Source organism: Sphaerodactylus townsendi, linkage group LG17, assembly GCF_021028975.2.
Source record: "Sphaerodactylus townsendi isolate TG3544 linkage group LG17, MPM_Stown_v2.3, whole genome shotgun sequence".
NCBI lineage: Eukaryota > Metazoa > Chordata > Lepidosauria > Squamata > Sphaerodactylidae > Sphaerodactylus > Sphaerodactylus townsendi.
The window spans coordinates 3,738,394-3,763,001 of record NC_059441.1 but is presented as its reverse complement, the minus strand read 5'-3'; the positions used below and the strand labels follow the sequence as shown (position 1 = coordinate 3,763,001).

The following is a 24,608-nucleotide window of genomic DNA, read 5'->3' as shown; positions in this document are numbered from 1 at the left end:
CAGCAGCTGCTGGTAAATTTCAAAAATAAAAATAGATACCAATAAAATTACATCAATTGAGGCATCAGTAGATTAAATGTTTTGAACATTTTATTTCAAAGAAAAAACAGTAAACTGGCTCTGTAAGTGGAAAAGAGGGTCAACAAGAACAATATGGGTATCAACAATAACTTTAAAAGTACAAAAACCTTAGCTCAATCAGCAACCAAGCTAAAACACCAGAGTTAAAATCCTTCAAAACTGGATTCCTCATCATCATCTGTATGTCCAAATGTAACCCAACTTAGATTTTAAGAGAGATATTATCAGAAATGGAAAATCTACTATTAGCTTCCATTGTAAATAATGGGGGATGGGGCACCCCTTTGGGGATCAATAACTTTGGATCCCCTGACCCAAACTTCACCAAACCTGGCTGGTATCATAAAGAGACTCTCCTGATGAGACCAGCCAGGTTTGGTGAAGTTTGGTTCAGAGGGTCCAAAGCTATGGACCCTCAAAAGGGTAGCCCCATCTACTAATAGCTCCCATTGAAAACAATGGGGAATGGGGGCACCTCCTTTGGGGGGTCCATAAATTTGGACCCCCTGAACCAAACTTTACCAAACTTGGCTGGTGTCATCAAGAGTGTCTTCTGCGGGTACCCTGAAATTTTGGTGCCGTTAGCATAAAAACTGCGCCCCTGCTGGCCAGCAAAGTAAAAACACACAAAAAAATTTAATGACCCACATATAAGTCGAGGGGAGCTTTTTCAGCATTAAAAATGTGCTGACAAATTCGACATACATGAGTATATACGGTAAATCCCCCAGGGTGACTCTTAAAAGCTCATACGTGGACAATCTGCTTGATCTCTGAGATGCATTCGATTCTAGCTGTTCTCTGGTCTTTGTTTTTACAGCAGAAAAAGTGAACCAGGAAGGTATACAATTCTACAATGATACCATCAACGCTTTATTGGAAAACAAGATCATCCCCATAGTAACCCTCTACTACTGGGACCTGCCGCAGGTTTACATAAAACTATTTCTGCAGGGTTAATGCCGGGGAGGGAGGTTGAGGCCTGGTTCGTAAAACCGGAATGAAACAGCAGGCGTTTTGCCAAAATCACGCGTGTGACTTCCAAGTGTTTGTGCTTACAGGTGCTTCAGCAAAAGTATGGCGGATGGCAGAACATCAGCATGACACGCTATTTTAAGGATTACGCAGATTTGTGTTTTGAGAGCTTTGGAGATCGTGTGAAGCACTGGATTACTTTTAGCAATCCTTGGGTAAGTTGCTACTTCCAATGAATTCACACTACAAATGCAAGAATTTGGAGCAACTGAAAAGCCATGCAAAAAGATGTGTGTGTGTGTGTGTGTGTGTGTGTGTAGTTGTTGCATGCATACTTCTCAAATGGCAATCCCACCCACCCACCCACACACACGGCACGCATTGGTCCTTCAGCTGTAACACACAGTTGCAGTGGAGGGCGGCTGTCTACACCTGAAAAGTCTAATATTGCAGGGGATTGTCTAGACCTTGGGTGCATCTAAAACAGCCATTTGTACCAGCCACAACCATATATTTTGAAGGCTACAGTTTCTAAACACTTAATTGTAAGTAAAGTCCATTGAAAAAAATGAGGGACTTGCCTCTGAATTAAGGTAGACAGGTTTGGACTGTGTATTTTGTGAAAAGCGTTTGGGTAAATACAGCATGCAGCGAGATGTTTCACATTTTGATTTGACGGCTGGATCTTTGATGCCCTTTCTCCAACCATGCACAGCTAACCAAAACGTATACCGAATGTTTTCCAGGCAATTGCAGAAGAAGGGTATGAAACAGGACAGCATGCGCCAGGACTGAAGCTGGGCTCCGTTGGAGCTTATAAAGCAGCACATCACATTATCAAGGTAAACTTCCCATCAGATGAGGCTCTTAGGTTGGATTCATGTTACTACGAGTGACCCAGAGCTCAATCCCACATTCGTCCAGTCACACGTGTAAGGAGGAACTACGTCAGCTGGGTGAATGATGTGTGTCTTTTGAGCGACTGTCATGCTGGAAGCACGTAATCTGGCCAAGCTAAATGGTTCCTCTTTGCAGACATGGCCCAAGTAACACCAGATCCATGCTCTCCTTTCTCCAGACCACTGTTCCAATATGGCAGTGGTTCTCAACCTGGGGGTCGGGACCCCTTTGGGGGCTGAACGACCCTTTCACAGGGGTCGCCTAAGACTCTCTGCATCAGTGTTCTCCCTCTGTAAAATGGATAAATGTTAGGGTTGGGGGTCACCACAACGTGAGGAACTGTATTAATGGGTCGTGGCATTAGGAAGGTTGAGAACCACTGCAATATGGCCAACACCTGATCTCTACTCCCCCCAGGACTGGATAACCTAGTATCCACCACCTAGGAAGCAAACTCTCCCTTTCCTATAACTAACTTCCTCATATTGCCCCGGTAGGCCCCTCCGCTCCTCGGAGGAGGACCTGCTCGTGATCCCTGCCCCCAAAATGATCAGGCTGGCCTCGACGAGGGGCAGGGCCTTTTCGGCCCTGGCCCCTACCTGGTGGAACAGGCTCCCTAGGGAGATCAGGGCCCTGCGGGACTTACAGAGTTTCCGCAGGGCCTGCAAGACGGACCTGTTCCACCAGGCGTTTGGCCAGCCTGGTTAAAAATACATCTACTGTGTCATCTGGCCTCCCGTGGGCACAAGGGGGGGAGCGGGGTAGCCAGACGCCGTCCACATTTTTAATGGGTTCTGTTTTTATGTAATTGGTATTTAAATTATGTTTTAATGTTTGTTTTGACCTGTTGTGAACCGCCCTGAGCCCTCAGGGGGAGGGCGGTATATAAAACTAATAATAAAATAAAAAAATGTTATAATGATGCATCTTTGCCAACTATTTGGGGGTGCTCACAATCACCCTGCTCCCCACCTGCACTGACAGAGTCACTCCGCTGTTGCTCCGAGCCCACTGTTTGTCTCAAACTCCCGCTGGGCCACTTCTTTTCCCCACAGGCTCACGCAGAGGTGTGGCACTCTTACCACAAGAAATGGCGCCACGGACAACAAGGTAACCGCTGGCAGCTGTGCCGCCTCCAAAAAACCCAGCTCGGTTTAGAACAAGGTACGAGGGTCACTGAAGCCCTTGTGTCCCCTTTGTTTTAAGGCCTAGTGGGGATCTCTTTAAGCAGTGCCTGGGGAGAACCGGTCGATCTGAGCAACAAGACTGACGTCGAGGTAGCAGAGAGATACATGCAGTTTTCCCTGGGATGGTTTGCAAACCCGCTGTTCCACGGAGACTATCCTGGAGTCATGAAGGATTATGTTGGTAAGTCTTGTGGGAGGGTATCGTATTGAGCGGCTTTTTAAATTATAGAAGAGTTGGATTTATATCCCCCTTTTCTTTCCTGTAAGGAGGCTCAAAGGAGCCTACAAACTGTTTTCCCTTTCCCCCCTCACAACAAGCACCCTGTGAGGTAGGTGGGGCGCAGAGAGCTCAGAAGAACTGTGGCTAGCCCAAGGTCACCCAGCTGGCGTGTGTGGGAGTGCACAGGCTAATCTGAATTCCCCAGATCAGCCTCAGCAGCTCAAGCGGCAGAGCGGGGAATCAAACCTGGTTCCTCCAGATTAGAGTACATCTGCTCTTAACCACTACGCCACTGCTGATAATGTGATAGGCTGTGATTTGGGCAAAATGAACCTGAAGGGTACATTTCAGTTAGCTTTCCCATGGGAATTCCACTGGTAGAAAACCACTATCACTGTTTGTAAATCGTAACCTGGGATCCCCAAACTGGTGCCCCTGGGGGTGCTGTGGCGTCTGTCAAGGCTTCTTATTGGCCCCAGGATATTTGATTGACTGTGCAGATTTTAAAAAAATGTTTTATCAGTAGCTGTCACCACAGTACAAGGATCTTCACTGTGTGACGGAAAGTCATTTTGAAGTAGGTTCTGCTTCCTACGGCAGCCATTTTGAGGCTGTGCCCACCAAGCTGTGCCAGCGGTCCAAAGGCACCTACAGCAGAGGTGGGATCCAGCAGGTTCTCACAGGTTCCCGAGAGTAGGTTACTAATTATTTGTGTGTGCCGAGAGGGGGTTACTAATGGGTGATTTTGCCACGTGATTTTTGCCTTAGTTACGCCCCTCCTCTCAGCGGTAGCGCGCAGAACTTGAAGCAGTCTAGCAGGAGGTGTACCGGCATGCGTGGCAGCCTGCGCCTGCGTGCATTCGTTTCCCGCCCCAGGACCGGCACAGCCGCTGCGTCCTTGCCACAGCCCCGCCCCGGAATGCCCGGCCACGCCCCCATCATGCCCCGCCCAGCCCCATTGGCGCTACGCCACAGTTTGAATCCCACCACCATGGGAACCTGTTACTAAAAATTTTGGATCCCACCACTGACCTACAGGATGCAAAAGGTTTGGGATCTGTTCTAACTTTAAAGGCAGTCTGATACAGCTAGTAGCTCCAACTACTGGCAGCTCAAGAGCGTACAATGCTACTCAATTAACTTTTTGCACTTTGAAGTCCAGAAGGACCGCCCGGTGAGGCGTTAACGACTTAACAGGACGGACAGATGGCTACCGCAGATTCCGGCTGCTGCACAGATGTTGTCGTTTGGGCAGCCATAACTCTCCAGCAGACGCAAAGCCATTTCAGAGTTCTGTTGTGAACATGAATTCTTTTTCTTTCCACCTTTTGCCCGGATAGGTAGAAAAAGCGCCGAACAAGGAACACCGTCGAGACTCCCGGCTTTTTCAGCGCAAGAGAAAAACTACATTAAGGGCACGGCAGACTTCTTGGGCATCGGTCATTTCACCACCTATTACGTTGCCCAGAAGAGCTACCCTCCTCTGGGGACGAGTTATTTCACCGATCGCGACTTGGTGGAATTGGTGGACCCCAGGTGGCCGGAGTCGGGGTCCAAGGGGCTATACTCTGTGCCCTGGGGCTTCCGGAGATTACTTAACTTTCTCAAGGTAATTTGGCCTTCTTCCATTGACAGGTTTGCCCTTTTCAGAGCAGACTTTTAAGTTGGAAGTTCCTTCTGACATCACAGCATGTCAGCACTCAATTTCGACGTGTTCCTTACTCGGTTACTTAAAGGATTGCTTCCTCCCATGCTATTTCAAATCCAAATCCAAAACATGAATTAGGCATAAAACCGGTGTGTGTCAAGAATTCCAAATACAATAAGATCATTGTTGCGCCACTTGCAGTACACAGAGTAAAAATATAGCAACAGCTTCAGAGATTTCAGCATTAGAGTTATTTAGAAGCTTAGCCATTTTTATCTTATCAGAAAGGAGCATAAATCCTGTTGGTCATACAGTTCTCAAATCAGTTCTGATGTTGTTGTATTTTGAACAGTGAAGCAGAATATGAGAAAGTGTATCAGTTGTATCAGGACAAAATTGACAGCAACGCTCATTTTGTGGAATACTAGAGAAGCGACCTTGAAGATGTACTGACGGAAAAGAGTTACACCTTGCTCTAGTCATGACCCATCTGCAATTGTAATTAACAAGTTGTTCCAGGTATATAGCAGGGCTAGATTTCTGAGGGATAATCCCAAAGAATATTGGAGAGCAAGAGCTTTGCGCTTTGCTCAGGAGAAATTGATATTCTTGATCAAATAATCTAGTCTTTAAGCGATGGTAAATCTCCGGAGCGGTGAGCATTTGTAGGGCCTCCCGTGCTATTTCAATGCATCAGTTGAGATTACTGGAGCCAAATGCACATCCCCATCAGTATATAACAGTGGTGGCGAACCTATGGCACGGGTGCCAGAGGTGGCACTCAGAGCCCTCTCTGTGGGCATGCACAAACAGAGTGCCCCCCACCCACATCTAGGCTGGCCTGGGCCACTGGGCTCGATTATTAGCATTAAACCTAAGACCTAGTTTTGGGGAAGCAGTGTAGGTAACCCTGTTAAGCGCTGTTAAACCCCACTGATTTTCATGTGAAGAACTAAAGTGCGATCCTTTATCTGGGAGTAAGCTCGGTTGCTGGCAATGGGGCTTGCTTCTGAGTAAACCCTCCTAGGGTCGTGATTCACCCAATGGAAGAGTTGCACGGTTGCTTCAAAGCAAAGCCATTGACTACCAAGCTTACTCCCAAGTAACACACGCCTTGGAGTCAACCGTTTTTTCTAAACTAAAACCTCAGTATTCAGGTTAAATTGCCGTGTTGGCACTTTGCGATAAATAAGTGGGTTTTGTGTTGCAATTTGGGCACTTGGTCTCGAAAAGGTTCGCCATCACTGGTATATAACCAACAATCAAGGCAATTTCAGGGAGTAGTCATGTTGGTCTGCAGTAAAAGAGCTAGAGTTGAATCTACTGGCACATTACAGAATAGCAAAATATTCATGGTATAAGTTTTCAAGAGTCAAAACTCCTCCCCCAGATACCAACGATGATGTTCTCTCTGCGTTTATAGGTACAATATGGGAACCCACTGATTTACGTGACAGAGAACGGCATTTCAGAAAAGCTGCCATGTGCTCAGTTATGCGACAACTGGAGAATAGACTATATTAAGGGATACACGAATGAGATGCTAAAAGGTGACATTTCACTTAACTAATCATATACGTCAGCCTGGGGTGCTGCTACCATGACCCAAGTTAATGAAAGAACTTTTTTTCTCTCCAGCTATAAAGGATGGGGTGAACATCCAGGGCTATACGGTGTGGTCTCTGCTGGACAAGTTTGAATGGAACCAAGGTTACTCCGAGAGATTTGGACTATATTATGTTGATTTTCAAAATCTGAACAAGCCCCGGTATCCAAAAGCATCCGTTCACTATTATAAGGAAATCATCAAAGCCAATGGATTCCCTAACGCAAAGGAGGTAAGTTGGCTTGCGACTCGCTTCTGACTTATGGAAACCTGCTTTGTGGAGTTTTTAAGCCAGCGGTCTGCAATGGGAATTGTAGTCCATGAACATCTGGAGAGCTGCAGGGTGCAGCTCTCCCCATTTTACGCCAAGAGCGAAGTGAGCTGAGGAGAAAAGCATCAGTCCACGTCAGAGGCGTATGGGGTCGAAACGGCGCCCAAAGACACCGCGTAGGAGCCCCACCCACCTACAGAGCGTGCAGAGTTGGGCCTCCCTCAGCCCCGGCTTTGTGGCCCTGCCTCTCAAGCACAGAATTAGTGCTCCAGAATGGTCAGAAAGGCTAGCTACTGCAGTGGAATTGGAGCAGCAGTGGCTTAGGAGGTTAAGAGCTCGTGTCTCTAATCTGGAGGAACCGGGTTTGATTCCCAGCTCTGCCGCCTGAGCTGTGGAGGCTGATCTGGGGAATTCAGATTAGCCTGTGCACTCCCTCACACACGCCAGCTGGGTGACCTTGGGCTAGTCACAGCTTCTTGGAGCTCTCTCAGCCCCACCTACCTCACAGGGTGTTTGTTGTGAGGGGGGAAGGGATAGGAGGTTCTCAGCCCCTTTGAGTCTCCTACAGGAGAGAAAGGGGGGATATAAATCCAAAACTCTTCTTCTTCTTCTTCTTTTCTACTCATGCCTGAAAAAGGGAGCTCTGACTCTCGAAAGCTCATACGCTCCCCACCCCCACATCTCCAGAATATTTTTGGTTTCTAAGGTGCAGTGATCTTGAATTTAGCTGCTGTATTGCAGACCAACATGACTAACCAACAGGAGCAGCAGTGGCGTAGGAGGTTAAGAGCTCATGTATCTTATCTGGAGGAACCGGGTTTGATTCCCAGCTCTGCCGCCTGAGCTGTGAAGGCTTCTCTGGGGAATTCAGATTAGCCTGTGCACTCCCACACACGCCAGCTGGGTGACCTTGGGCTAGTCACAGCTTCTCGGTGCTCTCTCAGCCCCACCTACCTCACAGGGTGTTTGTTGTGAGGGGGGGAAGGGCGAGGAGATTGTAAGCCCCTTTGAGTCTCCTGCAGGAGAGAAAGGGGGGATATAAATCCAAACTACTACTCCTCTTCTTCTTCCTCCTCCTCTTCCTCCTCTTCTTCTTACCTTCTGCCCACCACGTCCCCTCTCCATGCCCATTTCCCCACTGGCAAGCAGTGGTGTCAAAACATCTTCCCTGGGCGCATCGAGAAGGCAGCAGAACAAACGAACTGTACCAGTTGTACACGTTCATTAGATTTGTGAAGACCCCAAAAGTCGCCCCGTGGAACATTCAACAAGGGCAGCTAAGTTCAGCACTGCGTCAAGGCAAAAAGCACGGGCTTGCAGTTCGAAACCCTGAACATTGTATACAAATGCGAGTCAGTGTAAATGCACACTTGAAGCCATCTCGCCAGGTCTGCAAAAAGGGAAGGTTCTTCGTTTGTGGGTTCCAACAGCTGCTTTTGGCCCTGCAGGGATGGCCAACCTATGGCACTCCAGATGTTCGTGGACTACAATTCCCATGAGCCCCTGCCAGCATGGCCTACTGGGAATGGGATGGGAATTGTAGCCCATGATCCTCTGGAGCGTCATAGGTTGGCCACCCCTGGCTATAGCAACACAATTTGCCTACAAGCCTGCAGCACAGCCATGGGTGGGCTGGGGAGGAGACATCTGCCAGCTGTATGTCACTGTATAATTAATAATAGTTCTGCTTGATAGGTGGCGAGCTGGCACCACCAGGCTGCTGATATCTGTTCTTTGGGCAGCCGGCTTCTTATGACAGGTACCAGTACATCTTCTCTTCTTTATTTGTACGGATAGTTTTGACACACACAAGTTCTTCCGCATCACAGCTCAGCTGGAGTCAAAACATGGGATTTTAACAGACTACTATTGCGCAGGTTAGGTTTCAGTCCAAATATTAGGGAGTTTTGGTATAGCTCCTGAGCTCAGTGAAGCAAGGTTGAGGGCCCTGTCTTCTTCTAGTGCAAAGACCAGCATTGGCTTTCCAATGGCGTTTGCCAGACAGGAGATACCTCCTCCATTTCCTGTTCCCGCAGAGGTCTTCAAAGGTTATTTCAGCATATACTTTGGACAGATTTGTGGAGGAGAAGTCGATCTATGGCTCCCAATCTTGATCCTTCTTGATCTGAGATTGCAAAGGCCTTAGCAGACCAGGTGCTCAGGAGCAGCAGCAGAAGGCCATTGCTTTCACTTCCTGCACGTGAGCTCCCAAAGGCACCTGGTGGGCCACTGCGAGTAGCAGAGTGCTGGACTAGATGGACTCTGGTCTGATCCAGCAGGCTTGTTCTTATGTTCTTATATATGGATCCTCCAGGAAACTGAAAGGGTTCACCCTCCCCTAGCAGTCTCTCTTCACAACAAGTCTATCAGGTGGCTTTGGGTCATCCACTGAGCCTCAGCAGCCCTGCCCTGTAGCCCATATACCAAACGGTGGCAGGTGTGGACGTACGCCTATTACCACGCTCCTGGAGGCATAGAGGGGCCCGGGCAGAAGTGCACCCAGTCTCCCCTGCAAGGGAGACATTGTGTCCCTCTGGGGTCAGTGCAAGCGGTGAGGGAGAGGGTGGGCACAGCTGATCGGGGGGGTAACTGTGAGGCATCCAGACAAGCGGCAGACTGCCCAGCTGCTCAAAGGGTTAGCGCTTTCCAAAGAGCCCTTTTGACGGTTCTCTTTTCCCTCCCTTGTAAAACCAGAAGAACAGCGGAATACTGCTGCTAAAATGCTCAGGCTAATCCATGGTAAGCACCCGCCGTTTTCCTAACCCTTTGAGCACTCGCACACTTGTAGATTTTAGTGCCCCCCCCCCCCCCCAAGATTAAAATGCAGGGCCGCATGTGCTTGGTTTTCGACGTTCTTCGGGTAGCAGTTTCCACTTGCTCAGAGCACAGCCAGAAACAGTTTTAAAACGTGACTATCCGTGTAGCGGAGAGCTGACCTCGTCTTGCTCTTTCCCCTCTCCTGTCGCAGAGCCGCTGGCCTCTCACATGGAAATGGTGACCGAGATTGTGGTGCCGACAGTTTTCACGCTCTGTATTCTAATCGGTGCCGTCCTCCTGCTCCTACTGCTCAGGAACCACCACTAGCAAAGCATCTCTGCCTTTGACGCTGCGGCTTCATCTTGGGAGAACCGCCTGCGAGGTTTCTGATCCCTTACCCTGAAAATAATTTAGGCCTTTCGTATGTAAATGACTACGTTTATTTCAACATTTTCAATAAGGAATTCAGTTCAGGGTTGTTGTTTTTTTAAAAAATCAGCTATGCATAATACAGTTCAGAAGTGACTTCTAATGTTGAAAAGTCTAGAAATGGCCAGGACTGCAGCAATATTGCCTTGCTTATTTGAGGAGATTCCTAGCAATAGAGTGACTTGGATCTGATTGATTTTGAGATTATTCAGACTGAACATTAAACCTGCTTTGCAGTAGAACAGAAGGTGTTGCAGCCAATTTTGTACGGTGTTTGGATCCAAGCCTCGTCTGTTACCAGCAGAAGAACTCTTCCATTAGGACATGGGGTGTCAAACCCGCGGCCCTCCAGATATTATGGACTACAGTTCCCATCATCCCCTGCCAGCATGATGGGAACTGTAGTCCATAATATCTGGAGGTCCACGAGTTTGACACTCCGTGTCCTAATGGAAGAGACGATGTGTCCTAATGGAAGAGACGATGGGAACTGTAGCCCATAATATCTGGAGGACCGCGAGTTCGACACCTGTGCATTAGGAGGAGGGCTGCTTCCGATCCTGCCCCCCCCCCCCACACTTCCCATCCAGCAGTGCTCCTGGGCTCCCCTGGTCTCAAGGGGGAAGCTCTGCAGTTGGTATTTGGCATCTGAAACTAGGACCTTTCTTTACTGCAGCTGGGCTCTCTCTGTAACCTGTTCCCACTGTGTATTGTCAGTCCTGTTTGCGAGGACCACAAAGTACAAGTACAACAAAGCTCGCAACTTCAACACTATTTAGCACCCGGGGGCACACCTATACATCTGACAGAAAACCAGCGTGACTGCTTAGAGCCTTCAGCTCTGTTATACATATAGCACCTTGGTGTTATTGAAAGGCATTCTTCGGCAAGAGCGGTTTCAAAGCATGCAAGTGGGTACGATAAGGATGTGCTTCATCTTGCTACGACGACTTCAGTGCACGAAGGCAAGCGGAGTTTCTTTCTTCGACAAAATGCACCTGGCTGCACTCAGCCAGGGTGATAAAACCCATCTCCTCTGGGCCGTCACACAGTTCTGTGCTGTCCAAGAGACCTGCAAGACCAAAGAAAGAGACCGCAACATCTGCTATGAATGCAAGGCCCCTTCCGCACATGCAAAATAATGCATTTTCAAACCACTTTCACAACTGTTTGCAAGTGGATTTTGCCATTCCGCACAGCTTCAAAGAGCACTGAAAGCAGTTTGAAAGTGCATTATTCTGCATGTGCGGAATGAGCCCAAGATAAAGCCATGATGGGATTCTTGCTCTTACAGTGGATGCCTCCCTGTCCTCGGTTCAGGACGCAGCTTTTCCTAAGTCTTCTTGGAACCTCTGCTGGGCAGGGAAGCCTCTCAGCCCCAAGACACAGAAGACAGCTCAACTTTGTCACACACTGGTGAGAATTCACCAATACTGAAATCTCTTCCCCTACACAGAGAAGGACCGGACAGACTACCTGCGGCTCTCCAGATGTTCATGGACCACAATTGGCCATGCTGGCATGGACTACAATTGGCCATGCTGGCAGGGGCCGATGGGATTTGTAGTCCATGAACATCTGGAGAGCCGCAGGCTGCAGACCCCTGCACTAGAATGTCTAAAAGGGTGGCGAAGGAAATAGTCCTTTGTGTCCCACTGCCCCTGGGAGGTGGCTAACAGAGGGGGTCCCATTCTTGCTTTCAGAAGCACTAGGCACTCCTACCTCCTGTTGAAAAACGTTCTCCTCCCATAGCCCAAGTACGGTATGCACACAAAGGAAACACAGACCAGCGTTTCAAAGACAGGGACCTCCACACTCAGATGCTTCAAAGGAAAACTTCAGCTTTGGCATTTCAACTTTCTTTTCAACCCGTCCCTTTTCTAGACATTTTTTGGTGCCAGGAAAAGACCCTGACTGAACAGATTTTTAATTGCCCTTCACTCCTGCTTGGTTGGGAGTTGCATTTGATGATTAATTACTAACTTAGTCTTATTTACAGCTCTGTTTCACAGGTGCAAATTTCAGAGTTAACTTAGTTCGACATCTGCCATTTTGTTTTTCCTGGCACCCTTTTTCTTTTGAGATTTTTTACCGTGTTCTATTTATATTCATTACATTCATGAAACCATACCCCGTTCCAGATACGATTAATGGAGAGGCGGCCTAGAAAATTTTGTGTCAATATCGTTTCAATATCTGGACAGCCGCAGGTTGCAGACCCCTGAGCTGGACAAACTGACCTGAAGCACGTGAACGAGTACAAGGAAAGGGGCAGCTTGGTGACGAGTGGGGGAAAGGCCAGGGAGCCGTCAGCCAGAAGTCAGGAAGAGACAGAATCTGTGGAAGAGGCATTTACTTAAAAAAATAGGGGAGAGAAGAAAGGACTGGAGGGGACGGCAGCAGAGTTCCTCACCTCCACAGCTTGAGTTTGTGTGTTCTGCCGGAGAAGCGCTGCTAAGCTGCCACGTGGTTTTCACTTCTTTCTGTCCTTGTCCACTGCTGATTTCCACTCTCCACATTTGAGGGTAAGCGCTAAAAGGATGATCAAGGAGAATGTCATTTTAAAACATGAGCCACTCGGGAGACCAGGGTGTGAAGTGCGGAGGTGTGGAATTACTTTTGGCAGAAGTCCTTCACGCAAGACGGCTTCACGGGCAGCTGAAACATGTGCTTTTCGTTCAGAGGATTTTCCTTGTAGTACTTTATACAGGACCTAAAAAGAGACAAAATTGTCATTTCTATCCTGTGGGAAAGAGGAACAGGAAACGTTTGCTATAGTCCTCTATGCAGCTATTCAAAATCAGCCAATTATTATTATGAAGAGGAAGAAGAGGAGGAGGAGGAGTTTGGATTTATACCCCACCTTTCTCTCCTGCAAGGAGACTCAAAGGGGCTGACAATCTCCTTGCCCTTCCTCTCCCACAACAGACACCTTGTGAGGTGGGGCTGAGAGAGTTCCAAAGAACTATGACTAGCCCAAGGTCACCGAGCAAGAATGCAGGAGTGCGGAAACTCATCTGGCTCACCAGATAAGCTTCTGCCACTCAGGTGGAGGAGTGGGGAATCAAACCCGGTTCTCCAGATTGGAACCCACCTGCTCTTAACCTCTACACCACGCTGGCTCTGTTACCCTCCTTTAAAGCGCACAAGTTGTATGAAAGCACAGCCGTAACTAGAGATATGATCAGGGAGGAGAGAAATGGAATGGGCGGCCCAATCCAGATGGGGGGAGGCCGAATGGGCATAGGGAGCAGCCGGAGGGCTGCGTCGATGTGTTTGTCCTCTCTTCTGGCATAAGGAGTACCTCTTACAGCGGAGGAAGCAAAGGTACCAGCTGCTGGGAGTACCACAGCAGCAAAAGTGGGTGCTGGCTGAGAGCGATGCAGGTTTCTGATCGTGTGAGGGGGGGGGGGTCAGGGGTTGGCCGGGGCATACCCGGGGTGGAGTCAACTTTAGTAGGCTTCCACCTGGCCTTTAGAGTTTGGAGAGTTTGGATTTATATCCCCCCTTTCTCTCCTGCAGGAGACTCAAAGGGGCTTACAATCTCCTTGCCCTTCCCCCCTCACAACAAACACCCTGTGAGGTAGGTGGGGCTGAGAGAGCTCCGAGAAGCTGTGACTAGCCCAAGGTCACCCAGCTGGCGTGTGTGGGAGTGCACAGGCTAATCAGAATTCCCCAGATAAGCCTCCACAGCTCAGGCGGCAGAGCGGGGAGTCAAACCCGGTTCCTCCAGATTAGATACACGAGCTCTTAACCTCCTACACCACTGCTGCTCCCTTAAGGGAACAAGTGGCCAGTAAACCCCATCATTGCTAGATGTCTTCAAGAAGTTCTATTTTCTGCCAAGATCGCTCCAATTCAATGAAGAGCCTCTTGAAGCTGACCCTGTCAGAGAATCTGCTTCTTCTTGCCATTAAAAAAAAAAGAAAGATTTTCTGGTTCACGATTACTGTGTCAAGAAGACGACGTTCAAATGATCAAGTTTAAGAAGATCTACACAGTTGTCCACTATTTCCAGCACATGATGGAGTTTCTGTACACGATGAATCTGCTCTTGCAAATCTACTGAAGTCGAGATGAAATAGTCCTGGGGGGAGGGAGAAAGAAAGATGTCAAAGAACAAAAAATGAATAGTCCTTGGGGGGGAAGAAGAGTTTGGATGTATATCCCCCCTTTCTCTCCTGTAAGGAGACTCAAAGGGGCTTACAATCTCCTTTCCCTTCCCCCCTCACAACAAACACCCTGCGAGGTGGGTGGGGCTGAGAGAGCTCCGTAGAGCTGCGACCAGCCCAAGGTCACCCAGCTGGCATGTGTTTGAGTGCACAAGCTAATCTAGTTCCCCAGATAAGCCTCCACTGCTCAAGTGGCATAGTAGGGAATCAAACCCAGTTCTCCAGATTAGAGTGCACCTGCTCTCAACCACTACACCATGCTGGTTCTCAAAAAAAGTCAGAGACTGGTTTGAGAAGCAGAGTTAAACAAAAATATAATCTGACTAGCAGCAAAGCCCATTGTGGGGGAGATGTAATGGGCCCTAGAAAAGGATCAAAGAGGAAGCGTCTCCCCTTGCAATGGGCTTTCACTGGGGCTGGAGCCCACCCCACCCTTCCTCGCGGCACGACACTTACCTGGGTCAGGCTCGGGGTGAGTAGGAAGGTGAGGACATGGGGAGGGTGGAGAGGAGTGGCTTTGGCGGGGGGAGGGCAGCAAGGTGATTTTTGGGGTGAGGAAGAGTTGAAAGGTGTGGGTAGGGGTGAGGGAGGGCAGCAAGGGATGGGGAGGGGGTGGCAAGAGGTGGCTAGGGGTTGGGGAGGGTGGAAGGGATGGCTAGGGATAGGTGGCAAGAGCTAGGGGAGCATGCCAAAGGGTGGAGGGAGTGTGGCAAGAGGTTGGGAAGGAAGGCAAGGGGTGGCCAGGGGTTGGAGAGGGTGGCAAAGGATGAGCAGGGGTGGAGGGAGGGTGGCAAGGGGTGACCAGAGGTTGGGAAGGAAGGCAAGGGGTGGCTAGGGGTTGGGGAGGGTGGCAAAGGCTTGGAGAGGGTGGCAAGGGATGAGTAGGAGTGGAGGGAGGGTGGCAAGGGGTGGCTACAGATTGGGGAAGGTGGCAAGGGGTGGGGGAGAGTAGCAAGGGATGGTTAGTTGTGGGGGGGAACGGGTGGCTAGGGGCAGGGGAAGGGTGGCAAAGGGGCGGGGGACCCCGTGCCGGAAAGGCATGGAGGGGGCAGGGGAAGCTTTTGCCAGGCTGCGGAGCAGGTGGCAGCCATGGCCAATTGGAATGCAGGACACACAGGGCTTTGGTTCCTGTGCATCCTGCACGTTAATTAGCTAAGGGTTTGTCGTCGGACATTCGAACCAGCCAATTATTCACAGAGACAATCCCACAAAGCCTTCTCTCTTCTCTCCCCCCTCCTCTTTATAACATCTGTGGACCCTGCCGCCCCCCCCCCCCTTCCCTCTCCCCTTCTCTCTTAGGGGATTATTAGTGGGACGCCATCGGTACATTTGATATTAGGATGCTGCATTTTAATGGGGTGTTTTAACATTTAGAGCCATATTTAATGATTATTTAAATCTTGATATTATGGATTTTATCGTGCTCTATCTATTTGTCTTGTTCACTGCCTTGAGCCCTCCGGGGGAGGGCAGTTTATAAATATAATAATAATAATAATAATAATAATAATAATAATAATAATAATAATAATAATAATAATAATAATAATAATAATAATAATAATAATAATAATAATAATAATAATAATAATAAAAAAAAATAACAGAGCAACACCACTTTTACATATAGTGTTTTGGAAGGGGGGAAAAATGAAGTGTCTTACCAGATGAGAATGAACAGCAAGTTCCTTGCCTAAAAAAACAAAACATAATTTCAATCTGCATGCTAGCATTCAGTGTCGATGTGACCTGTGTTACAAAAAGCTGCCTTCTTCATTCCCTTCGGCACAGTGTAGGCTGCCCTTCCCCTTGTGGGTCTGGGACAGCTTGGAAAGACACAGAGTAAAACACAACCAGTTTAAGCGTGTAATCTAGATGCTAATCATGACTATAACGAGGGGAGAGGAAGGAAGGACAGGGAGACAAAACGAAGGGCATGAGGAAAAGGAGGCCGGGAAGCCACTTCTGTTGGAATTATTGTCGCTCAACAGCTCCGTTTTACAGACCCTGCAAAATTGCCACAAGGCCTGCAGGGCCCTGGTCTCATTTGGCAGGGAGTTCCACCAGGCAGGGGCCAGAGCTGAAAATGCTCTGGCCCTCGTCAAGGACAGCTGAACGCTTTTTGGGCCAGAGACCACCTATAAGATGTGATCTATAGAGCATAACGCTCTTTTGGGGGTCGAGAGAGGCAGTCCCGCAGAGAGGCAGTCCCTGCCCAAGCTCCTTGTAAATCTGCCACAGCACACCTTTAGTATGTTTTGTGGGCGTCAGATACGAAAGAATGCTTTAAAATGAGCACCACCTGGCAACTTCAGTTGAGCAAATCTGCCCAGAAAAAAACTGCTAATTTATTTATGTAGGCAATACATTGGGAGAGTTTAGCAAGTAAACCTGACTTAGAGTGTTTTGATAGCAGAAGTTATCCAAACTTGATGATGTACCTAGAATCTGTTCTTAAATGGATAAAGAGCAGATTGCTTGGAAGAGTCACCAAAACTTGCGACGATTGTTCCAAAATAAAGACTTACCTATAAAATAGCTGAGATAATCCCTTTTCATTTTATCCACACCAATTTCTAGAAGCATTTTCACCGAAGCATCACCACTGAGAGAAACCGCCTCCATCCTTCCATGGTGAGACTGTTTAATAAGTTTGCTCAGTGAGCTGTTACTTTCTTTATGAATCTGTAGAAAAACAACAACACAATTACAGCACAAGAGGAATCTTTTTCCAAAGGTTGTACTAACTGGATGCTTTACGATTTCACAAGAATAAGGTCTACTCTATTTACAAAACTAAAACACACAGTGAATAAAAATATTAAAAATACTCCTTAACATTATTTTTTAAAAATAACAAATATATGAAGTTATTGTATTATTGAAACTTGCTTATATTGCCAAGGCCTCACTGGGTTCCGCTTATTTTTTAAATTTTGATTTCCATCGCATTCTTTCCTGGGATAAGCTAAGCTCAGGGCAGCTAAGGAGCAGCAGTGGCGTAGGAGGTTAAGAGCTCGTCTATCTAATCTGGAGGAACCGGGTTTGATTCCCCGCTCTGCCGCCTGAGCTGTGGAGGCTTATCTGGGGAATTCGGATTAGCCTGGGCACTCCCACACACGCCAGCTGGGTGACCTTGGGCTAGTCACAGTTCTTCTGAGCTCTCTCAGCCCCACCTACCTCACAGGGTGTCTGTTGTGAGGGGGGAAGGGCAAGGAGATTGTAAGCCCCTTTGAGTCTCCTGCAGGAGAGAAAGGGGGGGGGATATAAATCCAAACTCTTCTTCTTCTTCTTCTTACAGCAGCTTAAGTTTACATTATCTATCCATCTGTCTACCTACCTATTTAAAAATACACCCAAAAAAACCAATCCCTTCTTCTATACAGTTCAACTTAACCTTAGGATTCAACTTAAGTTCAACCGGGTTAGGCATTTCACTGAATTATTCAGCAAATTATAAATTGGGGTGCTGTGTGGTTTCCGGGCTGTATGGCCGTGTTCTAGCAGCATTCTCTCCTGACGTTTCGCCTGCGTCTGTGGCTGGCATCTTCAGAGGATCTGAATGTGTGGGCCACAGATGCCAGTCACAGATGCAGGCGAAACGTCAGGAGAGAATGCTGCTAGAACACGGCCATACAGCCCAGAAACCACACAGCACCCCAGTGATTCCGGCCGTGAAAGCCTTCGACAATAAATTATAATTTATTTCTGAATTTCTTAAGATATTGTACAAATCTGCTACTGTTCCCATTATAGATTGCACAGCTTAAATCCAACTCTTCTTCTTAATCTAAAAGAAAAAAAATTATCACGAACATGGGTAAAATTAGCCACAGGGAGTGCAAACGTATATCCTTTCTTAGCTCCATTCAGCATCAGTCAGACTTCAAAAGCATATGGGAGGATCAACATTGACGTGGGAAAAGGGAGTAGCCCACGCCAGTCCTCAATTCCCCTTTGACCAACAGCAGTGTTCACAACTGCAAAAACAGCTCCCAGAGCTGCACGGATAACCCTGAAATGCCTTAGTATTAAATTTATTTAATCTATTTGGAAGTTTGAAGAATCACACAAAGGATGAGAATGTATGAATACTCTGAAAGTAGTATTCCCTCTTCCCTTTTCTCCCCTCCCCCCTCCTTTTTACTGAATATTGGGGGATGAGAGACTTAGGCTCATTCCGCACATTCAGAATAATGCACTTTCAAACTGCGTTCAGTGCTCTTTGAAGCTGTGCAGAATGGCAAAATCCACTTGCAAACAGTTGTGAAAGTGGTTTGAAAACGCATTATTTTGCGTGTGCAGAAGGGGCCTTAGTTTTTAGCTTAGTTTGTTTTTTACTGTATGATTTCCTCCCCCCCCCCCCCCCCCCCACACACACACACCCCCCCCCCCCCCACATTTACTTAAGAAATTATACCGGTGCCAAAGCTTTTTAAATTTTATGTTAAGAGTTGAGTTTTAATTGCTATTGGGCTGGTTTTCACTATATTATATTGTTTGTATATGAGCATCTTGAGCCCGGCTTGCAGCTGGAGCAGGGCGGGATATAAGCCCAAAATAAAGTAGAAAATAAAGAGACGCAGAACTCAGTAGTGAGATTTCCTTGGAACCTCGGCAGTACCTTCTATCAGCTGCATCTGATTTGCCAAGTCTGTTACCCAGATGCAGCCCTTGTGGCCAGAATCCATACATACCCATACTTGCAATTCACCACGTTGGAGGGATTTCATTATCAACTTGAAACACTTCACCAATTCCTCACAGGACGTGACACCTTAAGGGGGGGGGAAGTTAGGCATGTCACTGAATGCTTTAGCAGATCATACATTATTTCTTAATTTCTTAAGATATCGCACAAATCTGCTACTGTTCCCATTATAGACGGCACATCTTAAATAAAGCCATCTGAATGTGTACAGTTTTTAAAAACGCACATACTTTTCCATAAATTGCACCATAGCTGCTCAACAAAATCCAGATCTTCTCTGCTATTAAAAACTGTTTTCATGGAACCATAACCTGTAGCCGTGTTGTTGTGGAGATTCTGAGAAGAGAGGAAAACAATTTCATGCTAAGAATGTCTGTCCAGACTGGGCACATTTCTACATTTATTATAAGCAAAGGGGCAGCCGGTGATACTAACACAAACACATGAACATCAGCGGGATGTTCCGGAGCTGGGCTCTTCGAGTACTTGATGCAATTACAGGAACATTTTCTGGTCCCACAATCACTGCAGCAAACCTTTTCCCCTCTAACAGGCACACGACATAAAAGGTGAGAGAACACATTCATGATCACCTTTTGAAAAAAAACAAACCTACAGGATGAAATACTGTAGGGAGCAGCAGTGGCGTAGGAGGTTAAGAGCTCATGCATCTAATCTGGAGGAACCGGTTTTGATTCCCAGCTCTGCCGCCTGAGCTGTGGAGGCTTATCTGGGGAATTCAGATTAGCCTGTACACTCCCATACACGCCAGCTGGGTGACCTTGGGCTAGTCACAGCTTCTCAGAGCTCTCTCAGCCCCACCCACCTCACAGGGTGTTTGTTGTGAGGGGGGAAGGGCAAGGAGATTGTCTGCCCCTTTGAGTCTCCTGCAGGAGAGAAACGGGGAATATAAATCATAACTCTCTTCTTCTTCTTCTTCTTCTTCTTCTTCTTCTTCTTCTTCTTCTTCTTCTTCTTCTTCTTCTTCTTCTTCTTCTTCTTCTTCTTCTTCTTCTTCTTCTTCTTCTTCTTCTTCTTCTTCTTCTTCTTCTTCTTCTTCTTCTTCTTCTTCTTCTTCTTCTTCTTCTTCTTCTTCTTCTTCTTCTTCTTCTTCTTCTTCTTCTTCTTCTTCTTCTTCTTCTTCTTCTTCTTCTTCTTCTTCTTCTTCTTCTTCTTCTTCTTCTTCTTCTTCTTCGAGGAGAAGGTGCTCAGGAGCAGCAGCAGCAGCAGCCCCTTGCTTTCACCTCCTGCAGGTGAGCTCCCAAAGGCACCTGGTGGGCCACTGCGAGTAGCAGAGTGCTGGACTAGATGTACTCTGGTCTGATCCAGCAGGCTAGTTCTTATGTTCTTATGACAGGCTGCGTTTACAGCCCCGCATACCTCAGTCACATAATTGTCTGGGCTGTTCAATCCATCCTTTAGACCTAAAGAAGAAGACAGGATTATATTGCAACATTACAGAAAAGGCATGTAGCAGAAAAGCATGTTTGCAATGAAAACAATAACTATCAAACCTTTTATTGGCATAATAACCAATACAGATTAGGAGTGATCACAGAGTAATACAGTCATGGTTGCCACTTAATGACATAACACAGGTACTTAGCCGCCATTTCAGAGATAGTGGAAGAATCATTGTTTAAAAGATAAGAATGTTTTCATTGGTCTAATAGAACTTCTTTATTAATGAGCAAAGAGGTCACAAGTTGGACCTGACTGTCTTACAAAATGGGCAATGTAGAAGCATATGAATTACGGATTCCGTCTGCTTCATGCTGCAATTGCAGATTCTTTTAGACATCTTCCTGTTGTTACAGCTGATAAAAAACATTGCACCTTGCCAAAGAGAGAGCTCTTCGCTGGTTGGGTAAGGTTAATTGACTCAGGTATTTGGCCTCCCTAGCTATGTTAAAGGGAGTTCCTAAAAAAAGGCGACAGCAGGACTTATTTGCTGCACAGCTACTGGAATTCCTGATCAATTAATCTTTGTATTGTCGAAGGCTTTCATGGCCAGATTCAACTGGTTGTGGTGAGTTTTCCGGGCTGTGTGGCCGTGGTCTGGTGGATCTTGTTCCTAACGTTTCGCCTGCATCTGTGGCTGGCATCTTCAGAGGTGTATCACAGAGAGAAGACTGGAGACAGTGTGTAACAGACTTCCCTCCGTGATACACCTCTGAAGATGCCAGCCACAGATGCAGGCGAAACATTAGGAACAAGATCCACCAGACCACGGCCATACAGCCCGGAAAACCCACCACAACCAATTAATCTTTGCTTTAAGGAGCTAAAGATTTCATAAGCAGGAAGCATAGCTAGCGACTCTAGTGTAAATCCCAATGTTAATTTTTTTTTTTTTGTATTCAGGTCCACCAGTCAGAATTTTGAAGATCTGTAAGAGACAGGTATGGAAGGCTTGATGCCTCAAAGTTCCTACTCTGTCCAGGGGGAGTGATACTATGGTATAGTCCAGCACACTACAACCCTGATTGAAGTAAATGTGAACTTGCCCGAATGGCAAACCATGTTGAACCTCGTACAACATTTAACAAGGGCAATACCTGCATTGTTAGCCAGCTTGTCTTTTGAGTCTCTCAATAGGGAAAAGTGCAAAGGTAAAGATTCAACACCAATTCCCATAGCTTCTAACAGTTTTAGCCCATTGTTACCAACTCTGGCATTAAAATCTCCCACTAATGCAGGGGTGGGCAATTATTTTTTCCATGGGGCCGCATAAGAAACAGAAAATATTGTGGAGGGCCAGGCCAAAAGGCTGAACTCAATTCTGCATAATAGGGGCTGATAAGTGACAGACAGGTGCACAGATCAACTTGGAATCAGTGGCAACAGTTCTGCATACAACACTATTTGGCACAAAGAATGACAGGCTTAACCTACCTGCATAGTTGTCCACTGTGACAATCAAGCAAGTGCAGAAACTTAAGTCCCTTGACCTACTTTTTTCATTGACTGGCGCTTTTGAAAGCCCTACAGAAGCAGGAAGCCAAGGCAACTGGCTTCTGCAGGGCTTTCAAAGACGCCTCGCTCCCCAGCAAGGCAGGGGGACGAGGCGCTTTTGAAAGCCCCGCAGAAGCAGGCAGCCAAGGCAACCAGCTTCTGCGGGGCTTTCAAAGACGCCTCGCTCCCCAGCAAGGCAGGGGGACAAGGCGCTTTGGAAAGCCCCGCAGAAGCAGGCAGCCAAGGCAACCGGCTTCTGCGGGGCTTTCAAAGGAGGGGATCGCCCCAGAAGCCACTGCGCGAGGGGGGAAGGGGGAGGGTTAGCCAGGGCCAAGTCTGTCATAAGGGCCAGTCAGGGTCATCCGGCGGGTCGGATGTGGCCCCCGGGCCGTATAATGCCCAGGTCTGCACTAATGCTATGTTAATGTTTGGGAAGTCCCACTCAATCTCCGCAAAATAAGTAGTTAATTGCGACCAGTGCAAACTCTGGCCTCTTCCGCACGTGCAGAATAATGCACTTTCAATCCACGTTCAGTGCACTTTGAAGCTGGATTCAATGCAGCTGGATCTTACTGTGCGGAACAGCAAAATCCACTTGCAAACAATTGTGAAAGTGGATTGAAAGTGGTTTATTCTACATGTGCGGAAGTGGCCTCTGTCTGACTCAATGAGAACGATTTTGCAATACGTTGGGCGGAATGGGCTTTTTACTGAAAGCTATCACGGTTGGGAAAAACTCCATTCTTATTAAAACCTTGCATGGCAAATCCGTTAAAAAAAACCCAGCTGCTTCGAATTATTAAACCAAAATTACCTTTCAAAAGTTTCTGGACCAGTTCAACAGCTGACTTTCCTCCTAAATGCTTATTCCACTCTGCCGTGCCATTCTTCAAGCCCTTGGCCAAACCCTACGAGCGCCACAAAAAAGCAATAGTCCCACATTATACCCAGAGGTGGGATCCAGCAGGTTCTCACAGATTCCCGAGAGTAGATTACTAATTATTTATGTGTGCTGAGAGGGGGTTACTAATTGGTGATTTTGCCACGTGATTTTTGCCTTAGCTACGCCCCTCCTCTCAGCAGTAGCGCGCAGAACTTGAAGACCTTGAAGCAGTCTAGCAAGAGGTGCACCAGCGTGCATGGCAGCCTGCGCCTGCATGCATTCGTTTCCCGCCCAAGGACTGGTGCAGCGGCTGTGTCCTTGCCACAGCCCCACCCAGGAATGCCCCGCCCCTGGAATGCCCGGCCACACCCCCGTCGTGCCCCGCCCAGCCCCATTGGCGCTACACCACAGTTTGAATCCCACCACCATGGGAACCTGTTACTAAATTTTTTGGATCCCACCACTGGTTACAGCATAGCTGGTTAAAAGATATACACATCTTAGCTGCTGTGTGGGGAATACTTACAAGAAGGAACTGCAGTTCTCTGCTGACCTCATACACAGAACTCAAAGGGCCCCCGCAAGCCATCTGAAACTTCTGAGAGAGTTCCAAATATAAAAGACACATTACTCTGGTGGAACAAAAAACTACTATAGCCTGATGGAGACTAATAACTATTAACACACCCTGTTCTTAAATAATCGTTAAATAAGTAAATTGTGCTATTAATTTATCTATCAATATAAACCGATGGCTTTACTTTTTAAGCTGCCAAATACTGAAATATGATACACTGTAAACAGTAAATTATATCTATCAATCTGTTTCTATTTACAAAAGTTTCCAACAATTTGCAAACATTTGTGTATGTTTATTGTTATTGTTATTATATTTCATAAACCACCCAATCCCTGAAGGGCTCTGGGCGGTGTACAAGAACGACCAATACAACAATAAATACCAAATACAAATTATAAACTTTAAAATTATAAACATTAAAATTAACACTGTGCATGCTAATTAGCTAGTGAGTTCAGAAGTGAGTGACCAGTCAATTGACCACCTATTGTTGGTCACAGAAATTCAGCATGGTCTACATCAGTGGTGGCGAACCTATGGCACGGGTGCCAGAGGTGGCACTCAGTGCCCTCTCTGTGGGCACACGCAAACAGTGCCCCCCTCCCTCACATCTAGGCTGGCCTGGGCTGCTGGGCTCGATTATTAGTTTGCGGGAAGCAGTTTAGGTAACCCTGTTAAGCGCTGTTAAACCCCACTGATTTTCATGCAAAGAACTAAAGCGTGATCCTTAACCTGGGAGTAAGCTTGGTTGCTGGCAATAAGACCTTGCTTCCGAGAACAACCCTCCACCAGAATTGGTGATTTCACCCGTTGGAAGAGTTGCACGGTTGCTTCAAAGCAAAGCCACGGACTACCACCAAACTATCGCCAATGCCCTTGCTTCTCAGAGCCAAATCACAATGTGCTTGGCGTCAGAATACCCACATTAACTGATGGCGTCCGATCCTGAGGCCAGGAGGGGACCAGCAATGCCAAAGGTGGTAAAGAGTATAATACAAGGGAAATGCCGGAGATGGTATGAAAGCGTGGTGTGGGGGGCATCCAGAGGGAGGTTGCCTTTTTTCACTCAGAAGCACTAGCTTGTTCAATTTCTTTAACCTGTCAGACTGTTTATCCATGCTTAAATACAAGTTTGGGTGCTGTGTGGTTTCCGGGCTGTATGGCCGTGTTTTAGCAGCATTCTCTCCTGGCATTTAAATACCATCTGTAGCTTGGCATCTTCTGAGGATCCTC

General features: G+C 47.3%; 2 protein-coding genes across 4 annotated transcripts; one reads left to right on the top strand and one right to left on the bottom strand.

Annotated features, from left to right (window-relative positions):
- Positions 1–901: 901 nt before the first annotated feature.
- Positions 902–10,316, top strand: LCTL (lactase like). Of its 3 annotated transcripts, XM_048481816.1 has the most exons (11): positions 902–1,011; positions 1,143–1,271; positions 1,803–1,898; positions 3,012–3,066; positions 3,163–3,324; positions 4,704–4,972; positions 6,435–6,561; positions 6,650–6,849; positions 8,584–8,647; positions 9,583–9,627; positions 9,857–10,316. In XM_048481816.1, the coding sequence occupies exons 2-11, from the start codon at positions 1,182–1,184 to the stop codon at positions 9,970–9,972; spliced, it is 1,224 nt and encodes a 407-aa protein (XP_048337773.1). In that variant the 5' UTR covers positions 902–1,011; positions 1,143–1,181; the 3' UTR covers positions 9,973–10,316. The 3 variants fall into 3 exon arrangements, with proteins under 3 accessions (XP_048337773.1, XP_048337774.1, XP_048337771.1); XM_048481817.1 differs by lacking the exon at positions 9,583–9,627; XM_048481814.1 differs by lacking the exons at positions 8,584–8,647; positions 9,583–9,627 and having other exon boundaries at positions 908–1,011.
- Positions 10,137–23,390, bottom strand: ZWILCH (zwilch kinetochore protein). Its single transcript, XM_048481813.1, has 11 exons — positions 23,322–23,390; positions 22,727–22,820; positions 20,338–20,381; positions 19,188–19,293; positions 18,944–19,023; positions 16,775–16,931; positions 15,911–15,939; positions 14,025–14,161; positions 12,692–12,787; positions 12,488–12,606; positions 10,137–11,146 (listed from the first exon to the last, which is right to left on the bottom strand). The coding sequence occupies exons 1-11, from the start codon at positions 23,382–23,384 to the stop codon at positions 11,016–11,018; spliced, it is 1,056 nt and encodes a 351-aa protein (XP_048337770.1). The 5' UTR covers positions 23,385–23,390; the 3' UTR covers positions 10,137–11,015.
- Positions 23,391–24,608: the final 1,218 nt, after the last annotated feature.

Excerpts from the sequence above, each read along its gene's own strand:
- LCTL (XM_048481816.1), top strand. The coding sequence starts at position 1,182 with ATGACACGCTATTTTAAGGATTACGCAGATTTGTGTTTTGAGAGCTTT. Across the intron at positions 3,067-3,162 it reads ATGGCGCCACGGACAACAAG|GCCTAGTGGGGATCTCTTTA; the intron begins GTAACCGCTGGC and ends CTTTGTTTTAAG. Across the intron at positions 8,648-9,582 it reads CAGCCGGCTTCTTATGACAG|AAGAACAGCGGAATACTGCT; the intron begins GTACCAGTACAT and ends TTGTAAAACCAG.
- ZWILCH (XM_048481813.1), bottom strand. The coding sequence starts at position 23,384 with ATGGCTTGCGGGGGCCCTTTGAGTTCTGTGTATGAGGTCAGCAGAGAA. Across the intron at positions 20,382-22,726 it reads GGTCCAGAAACTTTTGAAAG|GTCTAAAGGATGGATTGAAC; the intron begins GTAATTTTGGTT and ends CTTCTTCTTTAG. Across the intron at positions 12,788-14,024 it reads AACGTCGTCTTCTTGACACA|GTCCTGTATAAAGTACTACA; the intron begins GTAATCGTGAAC and ends GTCTCTTTTTAG.